This window comes from Schistocerca piceifrons, chromosome 3 (genome assembly GCF_021461385.2).
Source record: "Schistocerca piceifrons isolate TAMUIC-IGC-003096 chromosome 3, iqSchPice1.1, whole genome shotgun sequence".
Taxonomy (NCBI): Eukaryota; Metazoa; Arthropoda; class Insecta; order Orthoptera; family Acrididae; genus Schistocerca; species Schistocerca piceifrons.
In genome coordinates this window covers 537417017-537438841 of record NC_060140.1, presented here as the reverse complement: position 1 = coordinate 537438841, position 21825 = coordinate 537417017, and the positions used below count along the sequence as shown (strand labels likewise).

Below are 21825 nucleotides of genomic sequence, written 5' to 3'. Positions count from 1 at the left end.
AACAGCACGTCCTCTTGCACTGATGCATGATTGTATTCGTCGTGGCGTACTATCCTCAAGTTCATCAAGGCACTGTTGGTCCAGACTGTCGAACTCCTCAAAGGCGATTCGGCGTAGATACCTCAGAGTGGTTGGTGGGTCACGTCGTCCGTAAGTATCTCTTTTCAACGCATCCCAGGCATGTTCGACAGGTTTCATGTCTGGAAAACATGCTGGCCAATCGACTCGAGCGATGTCGTTATCCTGAAGGAAGTCATTCACAAGATGTGCACGAAGGGGTGGCGAATTGTCGTCAGTGAAGACGAATGCCTCGCCAATATGCTGCCGATGTCGTTGCACTATCGGTGGAAAGATGGCATTTGCGTATGGTACAGCCGTTACGGTGCCTTCCATGACCACCAGCGGCGTACGTCGGCCCCACGTAATGCCACTCCAAAACAGCAGGGAACCTTCACCTTGCTGCACTCGCTGGACGGTGCGTTTAAGGCATTCAGCCTGACCGGGCTGCCTGCGAACACGCATCCGACGGTTGTCTGAAGGCAGATGCGACACTAATCGGTGACGAGAACGTGATGCGAATCCTGAGCGGTCCATTCGGCATGTTGTTGGGGCCATCTGTACCGCGCTGCATGGTGTCGAGGTTTTAACGATGGATCTCGCCATGGGCGTCGGGAGTGAAGCTGCGCATCATACAGCTTATTGCTCACAGTTTGAGTTGCAACACGACGTCCTGTGAATGCACAAAAAGCACTATTCAAGATGGTGGCGTTGCTGTCAGCGTTCTGCCGAGCTATATTCCGTAGGTAGTGCTCATCCACTGCAGTAGTAGCCCTTGGGCGGCGTAAGCGAGGCGTGTCATCGACAGTTCCTGCCTGTCTTTATCTCCTCCATGTCCGAACAACATCGCTTGGGTTCACTCCGAGACGCCTGGACACTTCCCTCGTTGAGAGCCTTTCCTGGCACAAAGTAACAATGTGGACGCAATCGCACCACTGTATTGACAGTCTACACATGGTTGAACTACAGACAACACGAGCCTTGTACCTCCTTCCTGGTGGAATGACTGGTACTGATCGGCTGTTGGACCCCTCCGTCTAATAAGCGCTTCTCACGCATGTTTGTTTACATCTTCGGGCGGGTTTAGTGACATTTCTGAACAGTCAAAGGGATTGTGTCTGTGGTACAATATCCACAGTCAACGTCTATCTTCAAGGGGTTCTGGGAACTGGGGTGATGCGAAACCCTATATAAGATGGACGTTGACTGTGGATATTGTATCACAGAGACAGTCCCTTTCACTGTTCAAAGATGTCACTAAACCTGCCCAAATATCCAAAGAACCATGCATGAGAAGCGCCTATTAGATGAAGGAGGTACACGGCTCGTCATATAATGGTCCTTTTTATTGTCTATAATACAGAGCGCACAGTCATCTTTATTTTACAATGATTATTGCTATTCACCAACAGCAGTAACGTAAACAGGCATCATATGCACTATTGGGCAACGGAAAATCCACGATGGCTGCGATAAATGGAACATCAGCGACCTTGGCGGGTTAATGTATGGTGCGACATTATGGGAGGAGGGATAATTGGCCACCATTTTTCGATGGCAATCTAAATGGTGCAATGTCTGCTGATTTCCTACGTAATGTGTTACCGATGTTACTACAAGATGTTTCACTGCATGAGAGAAAGGCTATGTACTTCCAGCATGAGGGATGTCCGGCACATGGCTCGCGTCCGGATGAAGCGGTATTGAATACCATATTTCATGACAGGTGGATTGGTGGTCGAAGCACCATACCATGGCCCGTACGTTCACCGGACCTGACGTCCCTCGAATTTCTTTCTGCGGGAAAAGTTAAAAGATGTTTGATGTCGTGATCCACCGACTACGCCTGACAACATGCGCCAGCGCATTGTCAATGCATGTGCGAACTTTACGGAATGGGAACTACTCGCTGTTGAGAGGAATGTCGTTACACGTATTGCCCAATGCATTGAGGTTGACAAACTTCATTTTGATCATTTATTGCATTAATGTGGTATTCACAGGTAATCACGCTGTAAGAGCATGCGTTCTCAGAAATTACAAGTTCACAAAAGTTCATGTATCACATTGGAACAACCGAAATAAAATGTTCAAACGTACCTACGTTCTGTATTTTAATTTGGAAAACCTACCTGCTACCAACTGTTCGTCTAAAATTGTGAGCCATATGTTTGTGACTATTACAGCGCCATCTATCACAAAGCGAAAAAAGTGGTTCAACTAAAACATTCTTATTTCTTTACGTACTACACGAAAATGTAATAAAAATGTGGGTTACTATTTAAAAAAACGCAGTTGATATCCGTTTGACCTATGGCAGCGCCATCTAGCGGGCCAACCATAGCGCCATCTGGTTTTCCCCTTCAAGATAGACAAGTTTCGTTCTTTGTAGTTTTTTCATTTGACGCTTATTTTGTGTAATATTTGGCCCAGTCACGACCAATGGATCACCCTATATATATACACAAATAATTGATGTTATTTGTGACACAGTTTGTTTCTTTCAAAAATTTCACGTTAGAATAGTTCTTCGTTTTTCACAGCAGTATGGTATGTATTGTATGCACTAATTTCTGCTCATACTCCCCTGATAGGAGCATCGCAAACCTCACGAATTACATGTGAAAAGTTAATATGGATAATTCTATACATATTGAAGTAATAGTAGCTGACTTTCGCACTGCGTGAATACATGAACTGAAGTACTGTTCTGCATGATTCACGAGTATTACACATGAAGATGCTTTGCAACTTCATTGTATAGAGCTTGAATACACAGTAGCCAGCGGTTCAGTCTCTCTGACACATGAGACTGTATTATCCCTAGTTCAAATAAGTTCATAGCAGCGGGATGCCATAAATAAAGGGATAGGTCTGTAGACATTACCCTGAGCGCAGAATCATTGTACAGTGATGTGCTACATAGTCAGGCCAGCACAGTAAATGTCCAGGAGAGAAAGAGATGGGTTATAATTTGTAGACATGTGACCACTGGTGTACAGAATTGCACGACATACTTCCCCCACATTCTGAATCAGTAAACTGCGTTTTAATACCCTTCTATTTATTCTCAATATTCATCACCACATACCAGTCACCATCTATTTCTATGACTATATTCATATGCTGTGACCTACTAACGAGTAAATTTTATGTGTAGAAGCGCATAGTTGTAGTAGCACACTGGGAGCAACTGGTATTGTCTCATCCGCAACATTCACTCTCTGTCTTTGCACTATCACTGGAATGTTCCACAGTTCAATGAATCGTGCGTACGTTGGTGTCCGACATGCGGCGTGCTGTTTGAGACTCCTTCTGCATTGCAGATGCTGCTAAGCAGGTTGTAGCTGCGAAACTTGAAAGACTCTGGCGTTCTTCTTTGACTCATGAATAGGTATATCCGTGCTCTACTGCTGGGTGTCTTTAGCGATGAGCGATAGAGACAATAACAGATCATTGTCCTGCTCCAACATGCTGACCAGTTCCGCTACAGGATCCCTTGTGCTAAAGGTTGGTGTCGCTGCTGCATATCCCGCCAAGTTGGGATGTTGTGCTTCCATAGTCTTGACAAGGTGGAGGATCCCACTGTTGTTGGTCTCTGTTGTGCTGCTAAAAGAAGGAGAAGAAGAAGACGAAGAATAAGAACACTTACCTATAACGATAATAATAGCAACTACAGACATCGAATGTGCACATTCATTCTTGGGGCTGTAGCCAGGACAGGAAATGGTCGCTAGAATACAAACCGATATCAAACTCCTACTAAGCAGTGCCTGAAAGGGTACGTGGAACGTATGGAAAGGCGTCTCCAGGAAAGGCCCCTGATGTGAGACTGAACTGTATTCTTTGGTACCTGAGATAGACAGTTCCACTGACGGCATTCTTGAGTTCTCAGCTTCAGAAGCAAGTATCTGTGGAGCTCAAAATTTTCTGACGGTCATATTCCCATGAAGGAGAAGTTGACGAGGAATTTACTTAATCAAATCCCTGAGAACGACTTTGTCCGATGAATCCGCTGATGGTCGGTGCACCGAATATACTGCAATCTTAGACAGCACACGAATGTGCCACGGCAACACCTTGTAAGCTCTTGGTAATAAAGCACCCATTTTAGCGGCTTCTTTTCGTAGCTTCCTCTTTCTGGGAGGGGTTATCTCGCCTCCTTTTCGTTGACCTTCATCGTCCTTCACGTTCACGTTATACAGTAAGGCCGCAGATGAGAACAGTGTTTCCTGTGAGTTTGTGGCAAATGGCCTTTCCTGCGCTACGAATTTCAGCTGATTCAAGTGGGTTATTAATTCGTTCATGTTACAGTATATGCTGGGAACCATTTTTCATTGAGAATTTTCTTTACTCCTTTACCTCCAGCCCGATGAGGGAGACATGACATTGGGTGGATCAGTAACGGGTCTTTTTGGTTGTTATCAACGTCTGTAAAGTTCGTTCACCTTCACGCAGTGAGAGACGTCACAGTCTAATGGCTTTGTAGAGACTGCTTTTGATTTTCCTTTGATCTTCGTGCGCATTTCTCACAACTTGTGTGTGTATATTAAGATAATTTTGGTCTTTGTACTGCTAATGCTTTGTAAAAATTTCATTTACTGCATGATTTAGTAACCAACAGTTCTGGGGTAAGTGTACCTTGCAAGTACACGTATTTTTGGCGACGTCGCGGAAAGACATCGCTGATTTCTCTCTCTCTCTCTCTCTCTCTCTCTCTCTCTCTCTCTGTGTGTGTGTGTGTGTGTGTGTGTGTGTGTGTGTGTGTATGTGTGAGTGTGTGTGTGTGCGTGTGTGTGTGTGTGTGTGTGTGTATCTGTGTGTGCGTGTCTGTGCAGGTGTGTGCGCGTATGTGTAGCCCTAATTTTCGGCACGATACGTCAGAAACGGTCAGGTGACCATCGGGCGCCAGACTGCTGTCTTCTGTAGACCGTACCTACCTATTAGAAGGTACGCGATGTGTCTCAGTGGCATTTGCCCTGTTACTTACTCACCAGAACAGTTTGCAGGAGCGATATGAAGCAAGTATATATATATCTATCAGCTCAGCTTACAGCTGTTCGTAAAAAGTAGCAACATTTGTATGAAGCTCTTGGTAGAGCAACCACGGTTAACATAGGGCTTAATGCGTCATGTAGCTACGCTACAATTTACTTACTCGCTAGCCTAAGTCCATGAAATTTTGAAGTAAACAATATAATCGAAAATGAGTCTCTAATGTAGACCGGGGAAAGCTATCAAATATTCACTTCATAGCCCTTGTAACAAACAACCAAAAAATAAATAAAGGTAAACTGATTATTCAAACTACATACTGCGGCGTTCTCTAGTTGCAAAAATTGCGGCGCTACATATTATGGGGTGCGACAGGAAGGATTTTTGGTACACCATGTTCGACAAAGTATACCACAGCTTGTTATACATACAAAGTTTCTGCGATAAACCTGATTCGTGTCATATGAGTCAATTTTTGGTGTTAACTGAGAAAGAAACGTCAATGTCTGCGGAGAAGGTAAAACTGTGAGTTTATTAGTTATCCTCCTTAAAAACAAAACCATTCTACGGAAACTTTTCTGTATAAAACGGTATGTATTACAGTCCCCTTAAAAACACGTAGAAATATGTAACAGCAACTGTGCATCACACAAAACCTATGCTTACAATTTACTATTGCTATGTTAAACAGTTTTTCCCTCTTAAAATTATCTCGTAATCATAATTTCCGTTAAATAGTTCACTAGCCTCAAATTTCATCGAGTAAAATATTGCAACGTGGATCAGTTAACTGCTCACTTTCTCATGACAGCTTTTAAAGATAATGCTACTCGCAATGGAAACTTAACTTTGAAAGCCTGTTATCTTATGGATAGTAGAACCTGTTAGAGTTTCCACTTTTATTAACTTATCTACCATAAGCACAGTCATCATCAGATAATGTTCTTATCAAACGAATTATACAGTGATTTTATTGTCCAGTGGTCAAGGGCGTCGTTCAGAGCAAAGGTGTAGTTACATCCGCAGTGGCAACTCGCAGAAATTAATCTTATCAGATAATTGTAAACTGATACACTTGAGTCATCCAGACAACTACTGAGGTGATTGGGTCAGTAACTGTCTGCTGTTGTATGATTATGTTGAGAACTTGCACACTAACCATCGCTATGCATTCACGTCGGTCAACAATCGCAGCGTTGCTGTTATTCACCTTTGCAACAGTTGTCAAGGTAACGGCTTCTTCTCGCTCCTTCTCACCACATGGAAGTATAGAGAATAACGTAAAACAATTTCTGTCTTATTCATAATAAGAGCGATCCTCTTTGCTTTTCTGCGTCGTGAGTCAATACATTATTAATTTAAATTTCTTTCCGCCTTGTAGCGTGAAGCACAATTCTCTCGGGATGCTACCGACGCAGTTAATTTGTTAGTGATATTGGTGGGTGCTGTTAGAGGGAGGTGAATGTCAATAACTTTATTAAGGTAAATAAATAAAGGGGTCATACGCTTAGTCTCTAAAGCATTTGGTAAAATATCTTCGCATTTTATTCATTGATTCTCGAAATAGAATATTCCCAAGGTCTGCTCATATTATTTGCAATGTGTTTTCTGCCATACTTGCTGAACAAAAATGTTTTCCTCCCCTCATTACATTCACCATCTATAGTCATTTCGAGGCAAATATTCTACTGATTGCAGACGGAAGACGTGCTGGTGACCGTGGAGCAGGGCACGCTGAGAGGGACCACAGCCACGAGCGTCTACAACACCTCCTACACGGCCTTCCTGGGCATTCCGTATGCTCAGCCTCCACTCGGGGAGCTGCGCTTCCAAGTGAGTAATCACTGTGTGAACGTGAGACTGTCTTAGGAAGCAATCGAACAAATGTTGAACAGTCTGAGAGAATTTTGTCAGCCAACGGCCTTGCCGCAGTGGTAACACCGGTTCACGTCTGAACACGGAAGTTAACTGCTGTCGGGCTGGGCTAGCACTTGGATGGGCGACCTTCTGGTCTGCTGAGCTCTGTTGGCAAGCGGGGTGCACTCAGCCCTCGTGAGGCAACTGAATAGCTACTGGATTGTGAAGTAGCGGCACCGGTCCCGTAAACCGAAATACCGCCGGGAAATCGGTGTGCAGACCACAGGCCCCCTCGATATCTGCATCCAGTGGCGCCGGTCAGTACCACTGGGCTTTCATGGCCTGTTCGGACGGAGTTTAGTTTAGTTTTATGAATTTTACGCTACTGGCCATTAAAATTGCTACACCACGAAGATGACGTGCTACAGACGCGAAATTTAATCGACAGGAAGACGATGCTGTGATATGCAAATGATCAGCTTTTCAGAGCATTCACACAAGGTTGGCGCCGGTGGCGACACCCACAACGTGCTGACATGCGGAAAGTGTCCAACCGATTTCTCATACACAAACAGCAGTTGACCGGCGTTGCCTGGTGAAACGTTGTTGTGATGCCTCGTGTAAGGAGGAGATATGCGTACCATCACTTTGAAAAAGGTCGGATTGTAGCCGATCACGATTGCTGTTTATCGTATCGCGACATTGCTGCTTGCGTTGGACGAGACCTAATTATTGTTAGCAGAATATGGAATCGGTGGGTTCAGGAGGGTAATACGGAACGCCGTGCTCGATCCCAACGGCCTCGTATCACTAGCAGTCGAGATGACAGGCATCTTATCCGCATGGCTGTAACGGTTCGTGCAGCCACGTCTCGATCCCTGAGTCAACAGATGGGGACGTATGCACGTCAACAACCATCTCCACGAACAGTTCGACGACGTTGGCAGCAGCATGGACTATCAGCTCGGAGACCATCGCCGCGGTTACCCTTGACGCTGCATCACAACAGGAGCGCCTGTGATGATGTACTCAACGACGAACCTGGGTGCACGAATGGAAAAACGTCATTTTTTCGGATGAATCCAAGTTCTGTTCATAGCATCATGATGGTCGCATCTGTGTTTGGCGACATTGCGGTCAACGCACATTGGCAGCGTGTATTCGTCATCGCCATACTGGCGTATCACCCGGCGTGATGGTATGGGGTGCCATTGGTCATACGTCTCGTTCACCTCTTGTTCGCATTGACGGCACTTTCAACATTGGACGTTACATTTCAGATGTGTTACGACCCGTGGCTCTACCCATCATCCTATCCCTGCGAAACCCTACATTTCAGCAGGATAATGTTGCAGGTCCTGTACGGGCCTTTCTGGATACAGAAAATGTTTGACTGCTGCCCTGGCCAGCACATTCTCCAGACCTCTCATCAATTGAAAACGTCTGCTCAATGGTGGCTGAGCAACTGGCTCGTCACAATACGCCAGTCACTACCCTTGATGAACTGTGGTATCGTGTTGAAGCTGCATGGGCAGCTGTACCTGTACACGCCATCCAAGCTCGGTTTAACTCAATGCCCAGGCGTATCAATGCCGTTATTACGGCCAGCGGTGGTTGTTCTGGTTACTGATTTCTCAGGATCTATGCTCCCAAATTGCGTGAAAATGTATTTTTTTTAATCCTATGGGACTTAACTGCTAAGGTCATCAGTCCCTAAGCTTACACACTACTTAACCTAAATTATACTAAGGACAAACACACGCACCCATGCCCAAGGAAGGAATCGAACCTCCGCCGGGACCAGCGGCACAGTCCATGACTGGAGCGCCTTCAAACCACTCGGCTAATCCCGCGCGGCGAAAATGTAATCACATGTCAGTTCTAGAATAATATAGTTGTTCAATGAATACCCGTTTAACATCTGCATTTCTTCTTGGTGTAGCAATTTTAATGACCAGCAGTGTATCATCCATGTTTTGGCCTTCGGAGAGTATCATCTAAACACGCTGCAGATTTCGGCTCACGCCTTCATCTATCCGAATGTTAAACAGCAAAGTACAACATTTAGACGCCTGCCAAATTTTGGACCAGGCACAAATATTAGTTTGACAAAATACTTACAACTGACTAGGCGGTGGCAACGGGGTATGATAAAAGAAATTTCATTTAAAACTACTTCCCACTGTATCATAAACGCCATACTATTTGCGAACAAGTAGTTCATCTAATATTACGATATTAAACTTCTTCTGGGAGATTGACTGATGGTATGTTTTTCGGTTTCCAGTTGATGACTGCACCAGAAACACAATTTTTTGGGAACGTCTTCAGGTGGGCCTGCTGCTAGGATTTCAACAATTCTTTTAGTTATTGTTGTTGTTGCACCCATATTCGTAGCCATGCTCGATTTACGACGCCTGCTGCTCATTTTGATTTGCCTGTTGTATGATTTGCAAATTGTGTGGTTTGCAGAGCATGTATGTAGATGTAGTTGCTGACGTAGGCAAAGATAGGTTGAAGGATAATCAGAAACACACCTGATTGAAACAGCCAAGGAAATCAGCTGTGGCTGAGCACTGCCTTCACTCACGAAACGAATGACCAGAATCATCGTGCAGGCGCCGGGTACCTAGGAAAGAATAAGTAAGAATTGGATCGAAATAAAGAGGGCAAAAATCTGTATAATTATAGGCGGAGATTTTAATCTAAGCAGTGACTGATATTCGACAAAGCTTATCAAGTTCTTCTGGTCATCTCATCTGTCAAAGCCAAACAATACTGAGATAAGGTTTCACGGAAAAACGACGAGGGCAGAACAAAATACGAATGCGCTCTGAAGGACTTACCCGGCGACCACAGTTGAACTCTGCTATGAATGTAGAAGTTACACCGATGATGTATCAGAAAGTTTCTTCTATGTCCAAGCAATAAATAGATATAACATCAATATCCAAAGCATCTGAAGAAGCTGAGTAGTTAAGTCGTTAAATGCTGTAATCAAAATGGAATCATAAATTCGGTTAGATTTCCAAAAACACGACGTTTCTATAATTAATGCTGCATACATGAGTGTACTATTTAGAAAATGAATCAGTTTCACTAGAAAAATAACATATGCACTAACGTAGACTCACCTTTTGTGAACGTTTTTGCGGTTTTATGAACATTTCATTCATAGGAAAGTCTTTTCATATCCTTTAGTAGCTCAACAACACTGTGTCAAAGCGTCTATGTTTCCATATAAATATAACTGTTTCCACATGTACATCAAGGCAAGAGACTGCTAGATAGTTGCAGGATACATACATAAACAAAACACACAAACATCACAAGGTAGCGTCGCTAGGCATAGAACTTTATTTGTGTCAAAGCGAAAACTTTGTCTTTAACTTTCTAGATTACTTGTGAAAGACTTTAGATTTGTTTCATATTGAAAACTCTGATTCATGGCAACAGGCGCCGCAACCGGCTAACAAATGGGAGGGAGTCCGTGAAGCCACAGAGTACGGCAGCGACTGCGTGCAGTCGGACGGCACCGGCTCGGAGGACTGCCTCTACCTGAACGTGTTTGTGCCTGGCGTCCCAGAGGAGGGTGCCGGGCTGCCCGTCATGTTCTGGGTGCACGGCGGAGGGTTCGTCTACGGCAGTGGCTCAGACGAGGAGCACGGTCCGGACTTTCTCATTTCCTATGGTGTCATACTGGTCACCATCAACTACCGCCTAGGAGCGACAGGTACGTTCATCTGTCCGTGTTCATAACGCTCCTCACCGCTCACATGGATTCTCAACGTTATTTATGCTTCCTTATCCCTGTGTTTTTCAGTTTTGGTGTGCATTTCTTCTCCCTTGTTATCTCTAGTTTCCCATCTGGATGATGTTTCCTACTTCACTTTTCATCTTTCTGACTAGTGCTTCATTTTTTATCCTCCGTTAGGTATTCTTTCCTCTAGACCCTGAAATTTTCTCTCAGGTAATTTAGTTTTAATTTCTTTGTAAATTCTACTAACTGATTTCCTCTTCTTCCAACTAACATTCCTCTTCGTCTCTCTCCTCCTCATCACCACCACTATCATCATCATCATCATCACCACCACCATCATCATCTTTGCTCCACCAAACATTCTTCGCTATTCCCAGTCACAAGGTTGACTGTGTAACTGCAGTGTTTCACCAATTCGTTCCATTTCGTCACATATATGATGTAACCTGTATTCCTCATTTTCCATTGACACAGAATATTCACTGTGTCCCGAAAGACGTGGAAGTCCTCGATAATTAATTATAATATCTAAAGAACGTTCTGAGAAAAATGGTAGGTAAGGCATTGCGTATTTTCATCCGCAACTATCAGTCGAAACCGTTTGCTTGCTGATATAACAGTGAAACTATTATTTCTTTCCGCTTCCTACAGTGAACATTTTAACGACATAAAGCTGGTTAAAAGACACGTATCATAAAGTACCACCTCTCAGTGGTAATGTGGTGAGTTTCCACAAATCATGATACACTATGTGATCAAAAGTAATCGGACACCAGGCTGAAAATAACTTACAAGATCGTGGCGCCCTCCATAGGTAATGCTGGATTCCGTATGGTGTTGGCTCAACCTTAGTCTTAATGACAGCTTCAACTCTCGCAGGTATACGTTCAGTCAGATGCATGAAGGTTTCTCGGGGAATGGCAGCCCATTCTTCACGGAGTGCTGCATTAAGGAGAGGCATCATTGTCGGTCTGTGGGGCCTGGCACGAAGTCGACGTTCCAAAACATCCCGAAGGTGTTATACAGGATTCAGGTGAGGAATACGAGCAGGCCAGTCCCTGGCAGGGATGTTATTGTCGTGTAACCACTCCGTCACAGGCCGTGTATTATGAACATTGGCCCGATCGTGTTGGAATATGCAATCGCCATTCCCGAATTGCTCTATAAAAGTGGGAAGAAGAAGGTGCTTAAGACATCAGTGTAGGCCTGTGCTGTGATAGTGCCACGCAAAACAACAAGGAGTGCAAGCGGCCTGCATGAAAAACAAGAGCACATCATAACACCACCGCCTCCGAATTTTACTGTTGGCACTACACACGCTGGCAGATAACGTTCGCCGGCCGAAGTGGCCCCTGCGGTTAAAGGCGCTGCAGTCTGGAACCGCAAGACCGCCACGGTCGCAGGTTCGAATCCTGCCTCGGGCATTGATGTTTGTGATGTCCTTAGGTTAGTTAGGTTTAACTAGTTCTAAGTTCTAGGGGACTAATGACCTCAGCAGTTGAATCCCATAGTGCTCAGAGACATTTTTTTAGATAACGTTCACCGGGCATTCGCCATACTCACATTCTGCAATCGGATCTCCACATTGTGTACCGTGATTCGTCACTCCACTCAACGTTTTTCCACTGTTCGATTGTCCAATGTTTGCGCTCCTTACGCCAAGCGAGGCGTCGTTTGACATTTACCGGCGTGATGTGTGGCTTATGAGCAGCTGCTCGACCATGAAATCCAAGTTTTCTTACCTCCAGCCTGCCATAGTACTTGCAGTCGAACCTGATGCAGTGTGGAATTCCTGTGTGATGGTCTGGATAGATGTCTGCCTATTACACATTACAACCCTCACCAACTGTCGGCGGTCTCTGCCAGTCAACAGACAAAGTCGGCATGTACGCTTTCCACTTCACTATCATACCGGAAACAGTGGACCAAGGGATGTTTATGAGTGTGGAAATCTCGCGTACAGACGTCTGACACAAGTGACAGCCAGTCACCTGTCCACGTTCGATGTCTGTGAGTTCCGCGGAGCGCCCCATTCTGCTCTCTCACGATGTCTAATGACTACTGAGGTCGCTGATATAGAGTACTTGGTAGTAGGTGGCAACACAATGAACCTAATATGAAAAACGTATGTTTTTGGGAGCGTCCGGATACTTTTGATCACATAGTGTATTTGTGTTGGGCTGAATTCTGCCTACACGCTGCAGTACGAGCTCTGACTGAAAACTGTTTGTGTGAGAAACGGCTCTGGGAATGCACATTATGGCACACATCATATGAAGCAATCAATTAGATGGATTTTATAACAAGTTTTATTTTGAACTCTATCATGTCTTTCTATAGTCTGTAAGAGCAAGCACATTGTTGTGTTTACATAAACCATCAGTTTATTTTTATTTTTCACTAGATGAATAACTTTCAAGAGATGACCATTCAGCAAAATTATCGCCCTTTACCACAGAGTCCCACTACTTCCCTTATATTTAGCGTATCTGCGCTGAGAAAGACTGCAGACAACACAAGACAGTTTTGTACTAAACACTGCGACAATGTCAAGCTATTTTCTTCCATGCAAGCTGTTGCCATATTTTGGTATTTACTTCTTAAGAGCTGTTTCGTGTACTGGTTACATCAATTAACCACATACACCCCCGATAGTCCTTTGTCGATTTCAGTAATTTTATGTGCATTTAGGCTAGTAAACAGTACGTATTTTCACTGTCTATTTCATCACTGAAATATCTTCGCTTCTGCACTTTATTTCTTAAATACTTCTCTTCCTCAAAGAGATTTCTGCGTATTACGTTTAATTAATTACTATAACATCTAGAACGAGGGTAATCCCAAAAGTAAGGTCTCCTATTTTTTTATAAATACACAGACCCGTTTATTTTTATACAATGGCTTACATCAGTTTACAGCTTGAACATTTGTACAAGGTGAGTCACCTAACAAAAAAATGGTTCAAATGGCTCTGAGCACTATGGGACTTAATATCTGTGGTCATCAGTCCCCTAGAACTTAGAACTACTTAAACCTAACTAACCTAAGGACATCACACACATCCATGCCCGAGGCAGGATTCGCACCTGCGACCGTAGCAGTCCCGCGGTTCCGGACTGAGCGCCTAGAACCGCTAGACCACCGCGGCCGGCTTAGTCACCTAACATTACCGCTGGATATATTTCGTAAACCACATCAAATACTGACGAATCGATTCCACAGACCGAACGTGAGGAGGGGGGCTAGTGTAATTGGTTAATACAAACCATAAAAAAATGCACGGAAGTATGTTTTTTAAGACAAACCTACGTTTTTTTTTAAATGGAACCCCGTTAGTTTTGTTAGCACATCTGAACATATAAACAAATACGTAATCAGTGCCGTTTGTTGCATTGTAAAATGTTAATTACATCCGGAGATATTGTAACCTAAAGTTGACGCTTGAGTACCACTCCTCCGCTGTTCGATCGTGTGTATCGAAGAGCACCGAATTACGTAGGGATCCAAAGGGAACGGTGATGGACCTTAGGTACAGAAGAGACTGGAGCAGCACATTACGTCCACATGCTAACACCTTTTTATTGGTCTTTCTCACTGAGGCCCATGTACATTACCATGAGGGGTGAGGTACACGTACACACGTGGTTTCCGTTTTCAATTACGGAGTGGAATAGAGTGTGTCCCGACATGTCAGACCAATAGATGTTCAATGTGGTGGCCATCATTTGCTGCACACAATTACAATCTCTGGCGTAATGAATGTCGTACACGCCGCAGTACATCTGGTGTAATGTCGCCGCAGGCTGCCACAATACGTTGTTTCATATCCTCTGGGGTTGTAGGCACATCACGGTACACATCCTCCTTTAACGTACCCCACAGAAAGAAGTCCAGAGGTGTAAGATCAGGATAACGGGCTGGCCAATTTTTGCGTCCTCCACGTCCTTTGAAGCGCCCGTCGAACATCCTGTCAAGGGTCAGCCTAGTGTTAATTGCGGAATGTGCAGGTGCACCATCATGCTGATACCACATACGTCTACGTGTTTCCAGTGGGACATTTTCGAGCAACGTTGGCAGATCATTCTGTAGAAACGCGATGTATGTTGCAGCTGTTTGGGCCCCTGCAATGAAGTGAGGACCAATGAGGTGGTCTCCAATGATTCCGCACCATACATTTACAGTCCACGGTCGCTGTCGCTCTACCTGTCTGAGCCAGCAAGGATTGTCCACGGACCAGTAATGCATGTTCCGTAGATTCACTGCCCCGTGGTTTGTGAAACCCGCTTCATCGGTAAACAGGTAGAACTGCAACGCATTCTCTGTTAATGCCCATTGACAGAATTGCACTCGATGATTAAAGTCATCACCATGTAATTGCTGATGTAGCGACACATGAAACGGGTGAAAGCGGTGACGATGCAGTATGCGCATGACACTACTTTGACTCAGTCCACCGCCTCTCGCAATGTCCCGTGTACTCATGTGTGGGTTCATGGCAACAGCAGCTAACACACAAATTGCACTCGCTTCTCCTGTGACGGGCCTGTTACGGACCCGTTTGCGTGCTACGACCATACCTGTTGCATACAGTTGGCGGTAGATGTTTTGCAATGTGCGGCACGTTGGATGCTCTCTGTCCGGGTACCGTTCTGCATACACTCTGCAGGCTTCAGCTGCATTTCGTCGACACTCGCCATAGATGAGTATCATCTCCGCCTTTTCAGAGTTCGAATACACCATGGTCACAGTTCCTACAACACTACACTATCACAGACGTCTGGTACCACGGTGTACTACAGTTGGTCTGCGTGCGGAGACGAATGCAGAATAACAACAGCAGCAAGCGCTACATGCGGACACTGCGACAGCTAGACCAAACCACAACAGTGCACCACAGCCACACTCGTAAACACGGTCGCCATCGTAAACATGTCCCTGCAGATGCTGCTCGCCGACCGTGGCCCGTGTTTGTTACAACACGCAACTGAACGTCGGAGGTTTCAAGCGTCAACTTTAGGTTACAATATCTCCGGATGTAATTAACATTTTACAATGCAAGAAACGGCACTGATTACGTATTTGTTTATATGTTCAGATGTGCTAACAAAACTAACGTGGTTCCATTTAAAAAAACGTAGGCTTGTGTTAAAAAAGATACTTCCGTGCATTTTTGTATGGTTTGTATTAAACTATTACACTAGCCCCTTTCCTCACGTTCGGTCTGTGGAATCGGTTCGTCAGTATTTGATGTGGTTTACGAAATATATCCAGCGGTAACGTAAGGTGGCTCACCCTGTATATTTTTCGACATAATCACCATTTCTTTCGATGCATTTTTGTAGACGCTGTGGCAGTTTTTGTATGTCCATTTCATACCAGCTCGCCGCCATGCTGTTCAGAAACTTATGAACCTCTTCTTTCACCTCGTCATCGGATCTGAATCGCTTTCCGGCCAAACGTTCTTTTAATCTAGGGAACAGGTGACAGTTACTGGTCGCCAAGTCAGGACTATAGGGTGGGTGGGTGATTATGTTCCACTGAAACTGTTGTAGGAGACCAACGTTTTGCCGAGCGATGTTTGGGCGAACGTTGTCATGGAGAATGTGTACGCCCTTGCTCAACATTCCTCTTCTACGGTTCTGAATTGCCCGTTTGAGTTTTTTCAGAGTCTCACAGTACCTGTCAGCCTTAATTGTGGGTGGTTAGCACACTGGACTCGCATTCGGGAGGACGACGGTTCAATCCCTTCTCCAGCCATCCTGATTTAGGTTTTCCGTGATTTCCCTAAATCGTTTCAGGCAAATGCCGGGATGGTTCCTTTGAAAGGGCACGGCCGATTTCCTTCCTTCCCTAACCCGAGCTTGCGCTCCGTCTCTAATGACCTCGTTGTCGACGGGACGTTAAACACTAACATATTCCTCCTCCTTAATTGTGGTCCCAGCGCTTCAGGCGAAAGAAGAGGTTCATAACTTTCTGAACAGCATGGCGGAGAGCTGGTATGCTGACATGGGCATACAAAAACTGCCACAGCGTCTACAAAAATGCATCAACAGAAATGGTGACTATGTTCAAGCTGTAAACTGATGTAAACCATTGTGGAAGTAAGCAGGTGTATGTACTTATAAAAAATAGGCGTCTTTACTTTTGGGATTACCCTCGTATTGGTTTGTATTTTGCTGGCTGGAACCGTTCATGTAACTTCCACATATAAAATGTCCCAGAAGCGTATTAAAATTTGTTCTTGTCCACCAGTAACAAACAGATTTTACGAGAGATTATCCTTGGTTATAAGGAAAATACCGGATCTAATCATAACTCTCACTTATTCCCACATTTCCTCATTACTATTCGCCTCAGTGGTGCACAAGACCACACTACGAGCGTTATACCGAGTTTTGACCTACTTCATTTTTTCACCTTTGAAAAAAGCCTTCGAAGACGACCTTAGAAACGTAACATGTGTGGAACACGATCTAACAGTAGGTACGTAACCGTGCCGCTAACTACTGTCACGCCACCAGGAGCAGAGATCCGACAAGGGGTTTCCCTATTGAACCTAATGTAAGCATACTTCATCTGCTTATTGCTGTGTCATACGGGTAACAAGTGCTCAAAATCTGGACCTTGAGTTTTGGTACAAATATATATAGCTCAAAAAGAATGTTGTGTGTAAATTCCATTATTACATATCGTAGCACTGAAGCTTTTCATAAAGAATTTCATTTCTTCTGTAGCCTCGATGCTTTTTTGATTGCCTCTTGTTTTGGTTCTCCAGAAAGATAAAATGAGGTGTTAGGTCTGATGAGTGTGCAGACCCCTTTTTTCCCGAAAGATCGATCCAATGATCTCCAAATGTCGTGTTAAGAAGTCCTGAAATTACCTGTGCATAGTGGGCTGGATATCGTCGATGTTAGTTCCACATGGAATACGTTACATTTTGTGCCCGGCCTTCCAGTAAATTCAGTAGCATATTTGTATGGAAAAGTTGCTATTTAGAATCCCATTAATAAAAAAAGGAACTTTGGAAAGTTCGCATCATATGTAGCCGGACCAACGTCGTAGATTCCCCACATCTCTCAGTCAGCACGCATTTTCGAGTTACCAGTAATGCATATTACGAAGACTGATTTGGTATCGGTTTGTAACGACACGTAATCCGAAAACAAGATATTTTATAAAAATGCCAGCTCATTTTTCAATTTTCGTATACACCATTACAAGAATTAGGACCGATTTTTAAAATCATTGCTATGAGGGTATGGATTGAACTAAAGTCGGAAAGCATAAAATGTGTTTAAATGCATTTTGCGTAGAAAAATCCTTTGGCTTATTTCAGCAGCATATTTAGCTGCCCCGTAGCCATATGTGGACTGCGCCTTAAATATGCTGAAATCTTTGTATCATATCTCTCATCAGATTTTGTTCATTTTCGTCAGCTTATTTATTATGTTGGCGCATAAGTTCGTGGGATTTTTGTTTTGCATCTGCTATGGGTTTAATTACCGATTATCATTTTTATTTGTAGTTCACTGTTGCTCTTGGCGTTTACATGTTGTCATTTTCTCATGTGGAAATAATGAGTGGAGTCGTGGACGCTAGGTAATGAAGTACCAATGGAGAAATCGTAACCATTCCGAAATATTCTTTTGCCTGTGTTCAATAGAAAGGTAACAGCAGCGGAGGCAGCCAGAAATATTCGCGCCGTGTTTGAGGACAACGTTACTCGACATTGCACAGGAAGAAGACGGGTTTCTCGTTTTAATTAGGATCGTTCTGTCATTATTGACTCCACACGTTCAGGAAGACGTGCGGAGTTTGATAAAGATAGTTTAAACGCATTAATCCATGATGGTCCACGTCAGCGTTCTTGAGAACAGCTAGATGAGCTCTGGTCATTCCACCATCATGCGACATTTCTATGCAGTGGGGAAGGCTGAAACATGGGATGCACGGGTACCGCATGCTCTAAGTCAAATTACAAAAATCAGCAAGAGGCCGCATGAGCATCTCTGTTTGCTAGTCATCATATCTTCGTGAAAAACACCCCTTCCTATCCATATTGTTACTGGCGACGAGCAGTGGTGTGTTTATGCTAAAGTAAAGAAAAGAAAGCAATGGCAGATACTCTCCGTACAAAAACTTGTGCACATCCACAAAAGACAAATTTACGCATCTGGTACAACAGCGACGGTGCAGTGTACTTCGAATTGGTTCCACGCGGTGCAACCGTCAATGTTTACATTTACTGCCAACAACTGAGATAAGACGAAATCCAAGAACAACGAGAAGGAAAACTGTGGGAAGTGATGCTACTGCACGACAATGGCCGCCTGCATTCTGATAGGCTGACAAAACACATTATACAGGAGTTGGGTTGGAAAGTCTTTCCACAGCTGCCTTATTCACCCGACCTTGTGCGCTCAGATTTTCACCTTTTCCGCTCTTTTTCGAACAACCGAGAAGGAAATTCCTTTTCTGATAAAAATGGGCTTCGAACATGGCTCGACAAGTCCTTCGCCTCAAAACCACGTGATTTCTACAGTCTGGGAATCGAAAAGTTACACCAACACTGGCAGACTGATGTAAATAGTGAATGAGAGTATATAATTGATGACTAAAGTCTGTGTTATATGTGTCTGATTTATTTATTAAACTTAGGGAAAAACGCTACGAACTTATGCACCAAACCAATAATTCTTTACATTTCCAGTTTCTTGCACTCATATTTATAATGTTCGCGAAGACAGGTCGTGGGGCCTTGACACGTTGAGAAAAGTTTTTTGCTGCTCTATCACTTTCGTGACACCATCTCTACTCTTACATGCATTGCGAAAGGGTGAGTAGCTTCACAACAGTTGCAACAGCAGACAGTTGATAGATGGTCTTCAAGTCCATCTGTAGACACAAGAAGCATACATGAGTTACGTGCTTGCTTATGAGTGGTACAGTAGGCCCTAGACTTACGACACCCATCCCGTAACGTAAATACTGTGGTTAGCGACTTTATTATCTAAATACTATTTGATCACGTTCTACACGTGCTATGTCACTGAATCCTCTTCGAAGACTCTTTGCAATGCTACAAAAAGTAATTTGTGGAGATGATGACTTGAATAAAAGTGTTTTATGTATTGACCATCAGCCTTAAGTAGTAAATAAGTAGCTGTCTTGTTAAATATCAGCACTGTTACACAGGTTTTCTTAGTACGGGCGATTCAGTGGCACCTGGAAACGCGGGTCTCAAGGACCAGCAGTTGGCGCTCTCCTGGGTGCAGAGAAACATCGCCAGCTTCGGCGGCGACCCCCAGCAAGTAACTCTTCAAGGGCAGAGTGCCGGTGGTTCTTCTGTCTCGCTTCACTTCGTGTCGCCAATGTCCTCAGGTCAGTATTTCTCAGCCCATCTCGTTAGTCGCTTACATTTTTTCTTCTAAAGACCTTAATCTTTAAAAAATATCGTAAAGAATCGTCTAAGAGCGGGGATCAGGAGATTCGAATGACTAAGAAACTGGATACTTATGAACAGTTTATGAAATGAGAAACATTGACATCTATTTGGACAAAATAATCGCAAATTTTTCGTTTGAAGTTGAAAAAAGAGATTTCGGTTTATTATTGCACGACGATGAGGTCATTAACAACGAAATTGATGTAAAGGATACGGACGGATGTAGATCGAGTTCTTTAGAAACCACCATCTCAGTATTAGCCTAAAACTTATATGGAGAAGTCAAATTTAAGGTCGGCCACTGATCTTTGCACCAATAGCGGGTGGTATCCATTTTTCGTAAAAATTTTCTAACAGGCTGTCCTCCCTGTACAGTAATTTTCCATCTCGAACTTCTCTTCATGCCATCCTTTTACTTAAATAGTGGCAAATCAAATAAATGAAGCGAGAATTTTTTGTAGATGCTGACTTTCTTAAATATCTCTTTAAATAACTGTTGCACATTACAGAGAAACTTCCGCATTTACGTGAACATATGTACCCCAAACGTCCTTTGCCGCATGTTCGACTCCAGTCAATGCTTAAATTTCCTCGTTGCACCAATAGAGTTGTGAAAGATGGCAGAGGAGCAGACAGAGGGTCTGGGGTGGGGAGGCTCTTCCCTTGGGGTGGGATGCTGTACCTAAAAGGCGGAAAAGTCAACTATTATCAGGGCAAGAGGACGGAGAAGGCAACGGAAGCTACTGCATTAAAAACACACAATATGTCTCCACAGGACAAGTGACTTGTAACTAGAAAGTGTCATGGTGACATGGTAAAAGACTCCAGACTGGTCCCGTCGATCGGGTGGCCGTAACGGAGACGGATGCCCATGAGAACAAAATTAAAAATATCAACGAAACTGTAATGTTCTGCGAGTCAGCCCACGGAATGTCATAAGAAGCTAGAAAATGCAAAAAGGGGAAGTTAAAGTCTCAGTCTAGATTTAAGGGGTCAGTGGAGTGAAATGGAATGAACATGATTCCTGGTCAGACAAATATAGGGTAATATCACAAGTAACATGAAGGAATGTATCGAGAGTAGGGTTCTTTTATGCATAAGAAGAAAATGGCTCTGAGCACTATGGGATTTAACATCTGCGGTCATCAGTCCCCTAGAACTTAGAACTACTTAAACCTAACTAACCTAAGGACATCACACACATCCATGCCCGAGGCAGGATTCGAACCTGCGACCGTAGCAGTCGCGCGGTTCCGGACTGAGCGCCTAGAACCGCTAGACCACCGCGGCCGGCGCATAAGAAGATAGCACAGAGAGTTGATTACTATGAAACGCTCAGCTGCAAGTTATTCACACCCTCCGTGTCCAGCGACTAACTCTACTTCTTTCCGCAGCGTATGCTCCACAGACTTTGTATAAGCATTTGTGAATATTCCCCACAGTTTTCTTTCTCTGCAGTGAGAAGTTCAATGAAGGCACGTTGCTTGTAGCGTACAACACATACAGACGTCATTTTCAAACTGTCCTGCAGCTACACTATCTGTCGGAAGTGACGGACACTTGGCGCACTCACTCAGGAGACTTCAGATAATACATATGTAACGTTTCGCATTCGTAGAACTGTTTTCACCTGAGAAAAAAAATTCAGTGCATTACTTTCTGGGCAACCCTCGTACATTGGCGTCAAGAGGATCATATGGAAAATATGGAG

The 21825-nt window shown here is 44.0% G+C and overlaps 1 protein-coding gene across 1 annotated transcript in view; it reads left to right on the top strand.

Annotated features, from left to right (window-relative positions):
• Positions 1-21825, top strand: part of LOC124788809 — a 334614-nt gene that overhangs the window by 177269 nt on the left and 135520 nt on the right. The window contains 3 exon segments of the mRNA XM_047256089.1: positions 6751-6885; positions 10366-10642; positions 19865-20050. Coding sequence (XP_047112045.1) covers positions 6751-6885; positions 10366-10642; positions 19865-20050 — 598 coding nt within the window.